Here is a 13,087-nt window from a genome sequence, read left to right on the forward strand (position 1 = left end):
AGACCTCGTCATGTCAATCATACATGTTGTGGGTCTCCAGAAGTGATCTGTATTTCGATGGAAGACAATCCTCACTCTCCTGTGCAAAGAGTCCAGTCTCTCCTTCTGATATGGCACAGCTGCCAATTCTAACACCTCTTCTTCAGCTGGGGTGAGAGGCCAAAACTCCGGAATGCTTCAATGTTTAGTCCAGAAGGCTGTAAAGTGCCTAATCGAAGGATGAAGTGCTTTTGCTTGAGCTTCTGTTGAGCTCCATTGGAACATTGTAGGAGACCAAAAACTGAGAGGTCAGAGTTGGAATTAAAATGACTGGTGACTGGAGGCTCACGATCACACTTGCAGACTGAATAGAGGTGTTCAGCAAAGTGATCACCCAAACTGTGTTTGGTCTCCCCAATGTAGAGAAGACTGCATCGTGATCAGCAAATACAGTATACTAGGTTGAAAGTACAAGTAAATTGCTGTTTCACCTGGAAGGAGTGTTTGCGGGCCTAGACTGTGGGGAGTGGAAGTGTTGCATCTCCTGTGCTTGCATGGGAAGATGCCATGGGAAGGAGAGTGGGTGATGAAGAGTAGACCAGAGTGTCATGGAGGGAACTGTCCCTTTGGAATGCTGAAAGGGGAGGGAAGATGTGTTCGGTAGTGGCATCGTGTGTTGGAGATAGGAGAACTTGCACAGAATGGTCAGTTGAATGTGAGCTCAAAGCTGAGAATAAGAGGAACCTCATCTCATTTCTGGGAAGAAGGGGAAGGTTGAGGCAGAAGTGTGAGACACAGTCGAAGGCCCTGCCAACTATATATCTCCATTTGGTGGTTTTGTTTAAGGACACCAGCAATCCCTGCTCTTCTCCGGATATTGAGATCTGGTTCTAAAGTCTCATCTGAAAACTGGCACCTCCAACAATGCTGCATGCCTTGAACACTGCACCTGAAGTCTGCAGTGGGGCAGCATCCATGACCTTCTGACTCAGAGTTAAGAATGCTACCAACTGGACCAAACCTCCAGTTTCAGCAACTACAACAAGTAAGGAATACTGATCATTTAATCTGAGCAAAACAGAGTTTTATTTACAAGCAGATTTCTTCTAACCTCCATCAGATTAAATGCTTGTAGCAGAACTTGTACAACAAGGTGCAGATAATATGTATGATAAATTATTTAGATAGAATTGATTTCTACCTATGGAGCACAGTGCAAAGTCAGCAATAAATTCTTGGGGATATTGGAAAGACCCATAACCCATGATTATGAGGTTAAATATTGGTTAAAGTAGTAGGATAAACAGGTAGCAGAGTAATGCCTCACAACTCATATGGTCTGAGTTTCAGCTGCAGGACGGCTGCCATTTGAATGTGTCTGCCACTGTGCGGAATGTTTCTTGTTAATTTTCTGTTTGGACACTACTTGGGATGCCAAGGAACATCTGGAATCTTTACTTCACAGTCAGGGAAAACTAACATAATCATATCCTTGTGTAAGCCAGTCATCATGATAATGACAGCAGTGCTAAAAGAACCTGTGTTCCAGATTTGTCCTGTCCTGCTTGCTGCAGGACTTAGCCTGTTAACAAATGACCTTTTTAAAAGAGAAGAAAAGCTAGTAAGAACCAAAGATTTCTTTTAAAAATATCTGTTCCTCTTTGACATGCATATAATGGCTCCAAAATTGTAGACTGCAATTTCCTACTTTGCTTTGGCTGCAGAAACCTCCTCAGCATCTAAAAATATTATCTGGTCAATGATTATATTGCTGTTCATAGGACCTCACAGTGCACAAAATGGTTGTCGTGTTTTCTACGTTACAACCGTGACTACACTTCAAAAATGTACTCCATTAGCTGTAAAGCACTTTGCAATGTCCTGAGGTTGTGAAAATTGATATATTAATGCATGTCTTTCTTTTCTTTGAGCAAAATTAGACCAAATTTGTTTACAAATGAATAGAGACCACACTTGCAATGAAAACTGGAAAAATCTGAACACATTTGCAATCAATTCCTCTCTGTAAAATAAACAGGTTAACACCCCAGTTATAATTACAGAGGAAGAAATTTGATATGAGTGATTATGCAATTGGTATGATAATACAGGGTGATTTCCAGACAATACAGGGCATGCTTTTTATTATATAGTCTTGTTTCATGTTATTAATCCTTTCCTAGCCTGATTTCTATGCATTATGGACTATGAAGTTGCAGAGCCCCATCTGCCTGATCGGGTGGATGTAAAAGATCCCATAGCACTATTTCAAAGAAGAGCAGAGGAGTTATCCAGGATGTCCTGGCCAATATTTATCCCTCAATCAACATTACAAAAAAACAGATTATCTGGCCATTATCACATTTGTGGGAGCTTGCTGTGTGCAAATTGGCTGCTGCATTTTCTACATTACAACAGTGATTACACTTCAAAAGTACTTCATTGGCTGTAAAACACTGAGACATCCAGTGGTTGTGAAAAGCGCTATATAAAATTAAGTCTTTTTTCTTCGTTTGAATAATATCTCACAATAACTTCCTTTATACATATAATCCACTTGCTTAAATACATTTAGTTCTACAAGCTAGCAGATTGATTCCCATCAGATTAGTTACATATTTTATTACAATTTGGACTCACTATCTAACCAGTACCAATTAAAATGCCTTATTTGAGCAATTTTTTAAGGCAAAAATCCCAAAAATGCTTCGAGTGATAAAATCAAATATGAAATTAACATGAATGTTTCAGTAATTTGTACAGACATTTTATTTGAAAAATAAACAGAAAAAAAATAGAAATATAAATGTTTGTCCCAGGAGATTGTGGTCTAGCATAGCATTTTGAATGGGATTGAAGACTTAAGTAATGAAACACTCTTGGCATTATACCACTGAGGAGGAGATGGGAAATACTGCAAATAATATATGTGGAATCAAGCAAATAAGTTCTTCTGTTGAGGTGAGTAGGGTATTATTCTGAGGGAGCAGACAACAGGAGCTTTCATGTGTCAACAAAGATTCTTTCTTGGGTGAAATAGAGTCATCCATTTGGGCTGTTTTACTGCATCTACTTGTCAATAGTTTTCTTTTATTACAGTATTTTAATATGAAATTAGACACTTTAATAAGTGAAGAAATGATTGAACAGTGAATAAGCAAAGATAACAATCAAATTTTAAATGCAAATAACACTGATGAATATTAAACTTTATGGTCAAAAGTCATCACTTGTTTTCATGTCAAATGATCTCAAACATAATCATATGAGCCTAACTATTTAAGTTGGATTGGTGAAATCATAAATGCACAAAACATCTGAAACAGCTGCAACACACAAAAGACAAGTAAGATTGGAAGCCATCTCTGCCTGAGGGCAGCACATTTGCAATCCACTCCACTTTGTCAAATATTCAAAAAAGATATACCACAACAAGACCTTAAATGGAAAAAAACACTGTTAATTAAATTAGAGGCAAGATCATTCTGAATTAGATTGATTTACTCAAGTGGTGAGGACAGGAGAAATGAAGAGTGGTTTCAAAACGCCAAACAACAAAGAAACAAACTGAAAGAAAATTGTTAGCAGCAACTGAAAGGATTTAAATCTGATTTCCTGTTGAGCATTTTTATAACAAGCCTGTCAGCACTTTGTAACTGACAAAGAGCAGTTAAAAAGCGAGCCTGCCACATTAGTTCAGGTCACTAATGGAAATCTAAACACAGAAAGAAATACTAATAGAAACAGCAATAATCAACATTATCTAGTTGTTAAAAACAAAATGTAGAATTGTATTCTGGTACACTTAGCAAGAAAAATATCTTGGTTAGAGTAACATTATACCCATCGTATTATTCTTCCTTATAATATGTTACACAGCAATTACTTGCAATTATCCATATTTTCTCTTATTCATATCATACATGACTAAAAGCAGATATTGAAATTGATTGGTAGTAAATGAGAAGATGTGTATTATCCCAGAATTTATTGCCTCTGTACTTCATATGCACTTGACTAAAGGGCAGATAGGTTCTACACAGATCCTCATGACCTTCTTCAATATCATTCTGGGGCTGGTTGGCAGATTAACTGAAGATCAATGTCAGTTGCAATTCCTACCAACAAATCCTTCCTTTAAATAAGCAATATGCACCTCATCTGTTTAGTGTTTTATCTGCAACCTGACTGAAACAGCTTTCTATTTAATGTAAGTTCAAGTGTAGCTATCAGCCAAAGCTGTGATATGAACCCAGTCACTCCAGCTTGCAATGTGAATTGGCACAGTCTTCTGCTCCCCACCTATTGATGTTATTTCACAACCAACAATACAGAGACATTGACAACAGCAACCTGCATTTAAATAGCACCTTTACTGTAGTAAAAGAGGTCCAAGACTCTTAATAACAATAATAATAAGATAATGCATGGAAGCATTATCAAACAAAATTTAACTCTGAGCCACAGATGGAGATAATAGACAGGTGATCAAAAGAGGTAGGTTTAAGGAGCATCTTAAAGGAGGAAAGAGAGGTGGAGAGGTTTAGGGAGGGAATTCTAGAGATTAGGACCTACACAGCTAAAGGCGCAGACGCCATCGACAATGACCTTGCATATGCAGCCCAGTTTGTTTTCTTGACAACTTAACAAGGATATTTTATTCTGGCTGCCAACACTGGGGCACCCAAATGAAGGAATAAACAGATTAAATAATCTGATATATCATTGGAGGGTCATAATTTTCTAAATATGGGGGGTTTCACTATCCCCATGGGTCAATGAATCAGGGAATATCAGAAAAGAGGTCTGAAAACAAATTTACTGAGGTAATTATGGACTGCTTTCTTGCAAAACATGTAAAATGGGCGATTGTGTAAAAGTTAAGTAGGAGGAGGGGTGAAAAGGTATATTCTGTTTAATAAAACAGAAACATAGCAAGACTTAAACAAGGGCTTAATAAGGAAGGTAGAAAGTATTCTAAACAATAAACATATACACATCAAGTTATTTCTTAGTGTTCAACTTGTCAGTTTTCTCTAAGTACAGAAATAGTCTTTGCGCTATGAAGGTCTCTTAGGTCTTCGATTAGATTTACAAATTTCAGGTTGTCGATCTGTTTGATCAGCTCAGTGAGGCGAATTATCAATATAATTCATAGGAAAAGATAATGTATCCTCATAACCACTATTCTCAAAATATCCTGCCCTGCTCCTTATCAAATGTCTCACATTCCATTTGCTGTTGTCATCCAACAGATAAGCTTTTGTACCGAGCAAACGTTTAATCTGCTTAGGACCTGATACTGATGAAGCATGTTTGAGGTCGTGATGTGACCATTTGATTTGAACCCAATCTCCGACTTTAATTGGGGTTCCCTTGCTCCTGTATGTTTGGCAAAGTATGCTTTTGTTTTATCTTGTCGCTTTGCGATTTCATCTGCTTGTACTCTGACATTCTTGTTAACTGGTAGTGATGGCTTAAGAATGGTCAGTAGCATGCGAAAGTTATGATCTATCATAAGTTTGGCCGGTGTCTTGCCAGTCAGAGAGTGTGTAGGCTTTACTCCAGTTGCTGCCACTCTGTAACCTCGAAAGTCAATCTCGGGTGCAGTAAACATGCATTATCAGCGTTGAGCGTGAAGTTGTGTTTTACAAGTCGAGTGAGCACTGCTGATAATCATTGATCATGTTCAGCTTTGTCCCTTTCGTGGACAATGACGTCATCAAGTAGGTTGAGCATCCCCTCAACATCCGACAAGACTGAAGAAACTATCTTCTGGAATGTGCTAGGTGCTGATCATAGTCCATGGGACAAGATACTGGAACTCCCTTCCTAACAGTACTGTGGGTGTGCCTACCCCACATGGACTGCAGCGGTTCAAGAAGGCAACTCACCACCACCTTCTCAAGGGCAATTAGGGACGGGCAATAAATGCTGGCCTTGTCAGCAATGCCCATATCCCACAAATGAATAAAAAATGGCATTCTGCAGTACTGAAACACACTTCACCATTTTTCCGTCCTGCAATGACTAGATTTGCTATCCACGGCGATGAGTCGATTCGTTTAATGACACCATCTGCTGCTAGTTGTTCAGCTCCTGTGACACCTCAGCATGGATTACAAACTGCAACCCTCTCAAATTCTGTGAAACCGGTCGAATTGATGTGTCAATGCGAGGAGCATGACAGTATCCACTGATCTCCCCAAATCCAGTAAATAAGGAAGGATACTGGCATGTAGAATCTGCATTATCAAACCCATTAATGTGTGCTCTGGTGGGGTCAACGAGTCTGAATCTCAGCTTATCGAAAAGGTTTATCCCCCATAAGGCTTCAGCCTTTAGCTACATAGAAAGTGAAGCTGTCAAGGTTTTTGTAGCGTACTGGAACTGTGATCGTCCCTGAAACTGGAATGATAGTGTCATCACAAACTTGAAGAGTGTCTGTTGCAGGAGTGAGAGAAAATTGCGAAAAATACCGATGGTAGAGCTTGTCACTCAAAATAGATACTTTCGTGCCAACATCGATAAGAAGTGACACTGAGATGCCTGCAATGTCAACTGAGCACTCCGCAAAGTGACCTGGTGCTTTACTTTTTTTGATGATAAATACATGTTGTACCTCACTCTCAGGAAGAGACTCCTCCACATGTCGAAACAATTAAGTCTTTTTCTTTGATGACCTGAACATCTTTCCAAAGTGGTTCCACTTTAAACATGAGTTACACTGTTTCCCTCGAGCTGGACGTGGCATTGTGACTTGATGGGCATTTCCGCAATTTGGGCACATTTTTGCAGGTAACTGCCCATGATGGGGCACATTTTGATGAGGTTGCCAAGGTTTTCTTGTCCTTAACCCTTGCACTGGAGCTGGCTGGGCAAGCCATGTCTGCCTCCCTGAGTCCAAAGGTGCATGTGTGTGTAAACTCTTTGAATCTAACATGGCAGATTCGATCTGGACTGTTAAGATTATGGCTTTTCTCATGGTTAAATCATCATCCTCCATGAGGAGATATTCCCTAATTCATGGAATTGAAGTCTTTTCAATTAATTGCTCATCAATTAGCTTGTTGGTTAATGTGCCAAGTTTACACGTAGCTGCCAATTGCTGCAATGCTGTCACATATTGTTTAATGGGCTCACCATGTCCTTGGATCTCTGGTGGAATGTGTATCATTCTATCATCACACTTTTCTTTGGCCTGAAGTATTTTTTGAGATCACTCACCGCCGAATCAAATGTATACACATCTTCTGTGAGCTGCTCGAAGATACGCCGTCCTTCTGCTCCTAAACAATGTACAAGTATTGCTTTCTTACAGTTTGCTGCTAAATCTGGGCTATCAATTCCCAGACCGAGCAATTAGGTCTTGAACCCCAAAATCCATTGCTCCCAGCATAAGGGCGACAGAAGAAAAGATTCTGGAACTGATATCAGATTTTGTTGAATCATCCTCATCGCAACGTTTTTTGTTGTATTGTTACTGGATTCAGTTTTGATATTTGATTTTATCTCAGAGCAATGCAGATATCACACTTGTGTCAAATCACCAACTAGTTTATTTACAACACATTAATTATAAAAGTTCTTACACAATTTCAGTACATGTCTTCCAGAGCAGTCAGTGTGTGTGTTTTGTGGAAGCTTCGAGCTGTGTCTTAGTTTCACTTTTACCTTGCAGCTCCACCCAGAGGCTGAAGCAATCAAACACAATGAACACAGATAATGGACAGACTGATACAATCAAACCCTGATCAATCAAACACTACAGAAGGAACCTAAAAACACAAGCACAAGTAAAAACACTAAAGTCTAAAAATTTGAATGATTGGGATTCATACAAGGGTAATTTAAATCAAGGATTAAGAATAGTAAAACAGAAATAATTTTCACATCATAATTCACATCATTGAGGGCGGCACAGTGGCGCAGTGGTTAGCACCGCAGCCTCACAGCTCCAGGGACCCGGGTTCGATTCCGGGTACTGCCTGTGTGGAGTTTGCAAGTTCTCCCTGTGTCTGCGTGGGTTTTCTCCGGGTGCTCCGGTTTCCTCCCACAAGCCAAAAAGACTTGCAGGTTGATAGGTAAATTGGCCATTATAAATTGTCACTAGTATAGGTAGGTGGTAGGGAAATATAGGGACAGGTGGGGATGTTTGGTAGGAATATGGGATTAGTGTAGGATTAGTATAAATGGGTGGTTGATGTTCGGCACAGACTCGGTGGGCCGAAGGGCCTGTTTCAGTGCTGTATCTCTAATCTAAAAAAATCTAATTTGATCTTCACAATATATGGCCTTGGTATAGTGCTTATAACCAGGATCAAATTCCTTCCTAGCATCCAATGCCCCTCAAAATGGCTGCCCAATTAGGAATTGAAAAGGAAGATGAGGTGGGTGGCCCAGGAATGCCCCTGGCCACCTCATTAACATAGTGGTGCTCAACTGGAAAACTCCGGAAATCCCTGGGCAATGCAAGGGGGGACAGCATCATGCACCTCTGTCCATTTTCCTGTGTTTTTCTTCTAATAATAAATATTCCTCAGGTGCAAAGCAAAGAAAAATCAGCACACAAATCCTCACATGTACAAGGTGCCTTGTAGAGTACGGGGTACTTTGAACATCTGGGCAATCATCAGAAAATTGCAGCCTTACTGTCTGCGATTTTCCAAAGTGCGATCGAAGCGTGTAAGATACCTGACTACATGCAAGGATGCAGAAAATATGCCATTAGATGTGACACTTCTGATATCATGTTGCTTAGTGAAATTATACAATTAAACTTTATTCTCAGTTTCAGCAGAAGTAAGTTGGAATGGTGCAAAGCAAACCAGTCAGCTTTATTGTATAAAAAGAAAAAGTTCACTGGGGTTGTTTTGGTAGGAGGTATCAATAGACTGAACAAAGCAACACTTCTTGCAATCTAACATTTAATACATATTAAATACATTTCCTTCTCATGATCTGTTGTATATTGAAAATACAATGTAATGCTTCATTCAGCAATAAATAAATACAGTATATATAAATTTCAAGATATTCCACTGATACCTTTAATGTCAATTGCTAATTGTACACTACAACAGGCTAACTGTAGCCTTAAACTGCAATATATATAGAAAAAAAGAAAAATAAAGAACATGGATTTATATAATGGCTTTCACAATCTCAGATATCCCAAAGCCCTTTACAGGCAATGAGACACTTTTGAAGTGTAGTCATTGATGTAATGTAGGAAATATAGCAAACACCACTTAAATGCCATAAATTTAGACATTCAACCCAACAGTCATCTGTGCATTGGGGTCCATTTATATGCAAGGCCTCCAACGAATCAATAACTCAAAGAAAACATTAATGTCATCAGTGGAATAGTTTGGTAAAACTGTTAAGACTTCAGAAAACAGCTTTGTCCTCGTGCCCTGTAACGTGAGCCTCACAAACGGTACTCAAGTGTCCCAAATATAATTTATCAGTGGTTGCTTCTTTGATGCACGGCCTTCAGGCTAAATTGGAACTTTCTATTTTAGCGGAGCCGCTCTTCTCAAGTATTGCACATTCCATTTCATGCTAGATAATCAACCCTGTAGAGTCTTTGCCTTCACAAGCCTCAAGAATTTGGCCAATCTTTATGATTTCTGGGGAAGCCACATGTTAAGCATGCCAACACAGATTTCCACCTTAATATTTAGATGGCCTAAATTTGGATCTGTAAGACTATAGCACTGAAGACTGCATTCTACCAGTTTAGCTATCTGTTATTTCATTACCAACTTTCCTAGTATCTTCTTTACAGAAAACAAATAACTATCTTAATTGAGCTTTCGGTATTGCTGAACATAGCACCAGAGAAATATATGAGCATTCACTCCTAGCAACTTATTTATCGTTGATGCAATGCTGGGTAAAATGTGGCAAGAACAATTTGATTATTTGAATGCAATCGGAAATAATGTGGGTAAGAAATCTCATGTGAATTCTAAAAACTACTTAATCCTCATGATACATCGATTAAGGATATTTCAACCCTACGGAAATGCACTTTGTAAAATTGTACTTCCAAGTCCACAACTTTCTGATCATTATTTGGATGGAAGGCTTCAATCTAACGTTACTCTAAAATATAATGTACACCACCTACTATATAGTTAAATGACTTAGCAAACGATTCAGTAAACGTTTTCCGATTGTCAAGAGGAAACCTTGCTTAAACGTTGCTGTAATAACTGCAAACACTCCAGGTGTGGAGCATTTCTTGAAGTTGCTCCATCACTGAAGCATAGCCAAAGTATAGCAAAAACCCAGTTTATATGCTCCAATGGGCTTACTGCCGTACTTACGGTGAAGGAGAGGGATCTCCAATGAATTTACTAGCCCAATTCTGGATGAAAAGCTGCACCCTGCAGAGCCAGAGGAGCAAAAGCTGCTTATGGGTTAAGGTGATGCTGGGGGTGTTTGGAAGTATATTGAATAGTCAGTGTTGCCACAGTCAGTACATCATTTTCTGATGACTATCCTCTGTTCCCAATACACTTTGTAAAATGCCCTGGGAACCAGGAGGAAAATTGGCTCTCAGAACCATAGAGTGATACAGCATAGAAGGCAGCCACTCGACCCATCGTGCCTGTGCCAGCTCCATGAAATAGTTATCTAATTGGTCCCGCTCACCTGCTCTTTCCCTGTGGCACTGTAATTTTTTCCCCTTCAACTGTCTATCCAATCCTCTTTCTGAAGTGACTATTAAATCTGCTTCCATCACAGTTTCAAACAGTGCATTTCAGATCACAACAATTCACTGCGTAAAATAAAAAAAAGTTTCCTCATATCACTTCTGGTAATCCTGCCTATTATTTAAATCCGTATCCTCTGGCTAATGACCCCTCTGCCAAAGGAAACAGTTTCTCCTTATTCGATCTATCAAAACCCTTCACGATTTGAGCACCTCTATTAACCTCTGGTACAACCAGAATAAAAGATCCACAAATTCCAAATAATGCTAGCTGAATTTCTGGTGCAGTCACAAACTTACAGACTCATGGCTAAGATCCTTACGTTGTGGTGTGTGTGGGAGAGACTAAAACTAGGGGGCACAGCTTAAAAATAAGGGGTTTCCCATTTAAGACAGAGACGAGGAGAAACTTTTTTCTTTCAAAGGGTCCTTTGTCTGTGGAACTCTCTTCCCTGGAGAGCGGTGGAGGCAGGGTCATTGAATGTTGTCATGGCAGAGGTAGACAGATTCTTGACAAAGAAGGGAGTCAAAGGGTATCGGGGGTTGGCAGGAAAGTGGAGTTGAGTCCACAAACAGATCAGCCATGATCTTATAGAACGATGGAGCAGGCTCAAGAGGTCAAAGAGCCTACTCCTGCTTCTAGTTTGTATGTTTGTATGTGGTGAACAAATATAACAATGTGAACTATGATTGCGATTGCATCTAAGTGTAAGCACCAGGTTTACCACATTAATGCTTTAATTTGACACGAGTAGGTGGGCCCAGGAATAGTGCAGGAAATGAACAAAATTGATTTCGTGGCCAAAGGCAGTGCAACAGGATCCACCAAAGGGCAATCCTAGGAAATGTACAGCAAGAATAAATTTGAACCAACAAAGCAGTAATCAAGAAAGAGATTAAGAAACTGTGAAATAGGGAAATTGAAATGCGATAAGTCAAAATTGAAGGAACGAGCAAGAGAAAGGAGGGAAAATCACATGGCATAATTTCTTGTAGCCATTTTCAGAGGGGTTCGATTAGAGACTCACTAGCAATTTACCCACCTTAGCCATGGTTGGTTTGTGACTCAGTGAAATCAGGAAAGAGAGAAGATAACTGGAAAACTAACTAAAGTGATATACTGCAAGTAAATAATTCTGAATAAAGATTTCATAATGAATAAACATGTCAATAAATCAAGACACAGAACCACACATAGTTAGGCCACACATGGAATATTGCGTGCAATTCTGGTTGCCACACTACCAGAAGGATGTGGAGACTTTGGAGAGGGTACGGAAGAGGTTTACCAGGATGTTGCCTGGTCTGGAGGGCATTAGCTATGAGGAGAGGTTGGATAAACTCGGATTGTTTTCACTGGAACGACGGAGGTGGAGGGGCGACATGATAGATGTTTATAAAGTTATGAGTAGCATGGACAGAGTGGATAGTCAGAAGCTTTTTCCCAGGGTGGAAGAGTCAGTTACTAGGGGACGTAGGTTTAAGGTGCGAGGGGCAATGTTTAGACGGGATGTGCAAGGCAAGTTCTTTGACACAGAGGGTGGTGAGTGCCTGGAACTTGCTGCTGGGGGAGGTGGTGGAAGCAGGTACGATAGCGACGTTTAAGAGGCATCTTGACGAATACATGAATAGGATGGGAATAGAGGGATACGGACCCCGGAAGTGCAGATGTTTTAGTTTGGACAGGCATCAAGATCGGCGCAGGCTTGGAGGGCAGAATGGCCTGTTCCTGTGCTGTTCTGTTCTTTGTTCTTTGCTATACCTTCAAAATAGTCTCTGATACCAATTTAATACCAAGTTCTTGTTTGTTTTGACCCTAAAAATTTATTAGTTCTGTAAACTGTTGACAATTGCATTGTATTTACAGTGTTTGATTATAATTCGATATTTACATTAACTCAGTGTACTGTATGGAGTTATACCTACCGAGGAAGTGGCTGAAAATGATCATAAATTGCAAGTTGCTTGAAGCCATCACTGCAGGAGAGAAAAAGTTAATTTAGGTAAAAATAAATTGAGATTCTAATATTTATTCACATTTTAAAAGTTTTAAAATGAATTTTGCAATTAAATAAAAAAACTAGGCTTGGCTGTCCATTATTTATAACAGTACACACTGTCCTACCTGCTATTAGCACCTGTAATATACGCTATACGTGGCAGGATAAATGTTCAGTGTAGTTAAGGAGGTGATGTCAGAAAACAAAAAAAGCCATGCTGGCACAGAAAAGCAACGTTTCCACCATTTTGGATATCAGAGAATATACTGAGCCATTATACTCTGCATAGTAATAAATATGTAAAATATAACATGTGCATCAATTCACAGGATAATTATATATCAGGAAGGCCATTTTGCTCTTAATTAATCCATCTCGAAAG

At 39.5% G+C, this 13,087-nt stretch overlaps 1 protein-coding gene across 5 annotated transcripts in view; it reads right to left on the minus strand.

Annotated features, from left to right (window-relative positions):
* Positions 1-13,087, minus strand: part of adamtsl3 (ADAMTS-like 3) — a 723,872-nt gene that overhangs the window by 193,523 nt on the left and 517,262 nt on the right. For all 5 annotated transcript variants that reach the window (XR_010969700.1, XR_010969699.1, XM_068017734.1 and 2 more), the window contains exon 12: positions 12,632-12,682. Coding sequence is in view for 3 of the 5 variants with exons in the window: in XM_068017734.1 (XP_067873835.1) it covers positions 12,632-12,682 (51 nt within the window). In the remaining 2 variants the exon portion in view is untranslated. The remainder of the gene's footprint in view (positions 1-12,631; positions 12,683-13,087) is intronic.

Source organism: Heterodontus francisci, chromosome 38, assembly GCF_036365525.1.
Source record: "Heterodontus francisci isolate sHetFra1 chromosome 38, sHetFra1.hap1, whole genome shotgun sequence".
NCBI lineage: Eukaryota > Metazoa > Chordata > Chondrichthyes > Heterodontiformes > Heterodontidae > Heterodontus > Heterodontus francisci.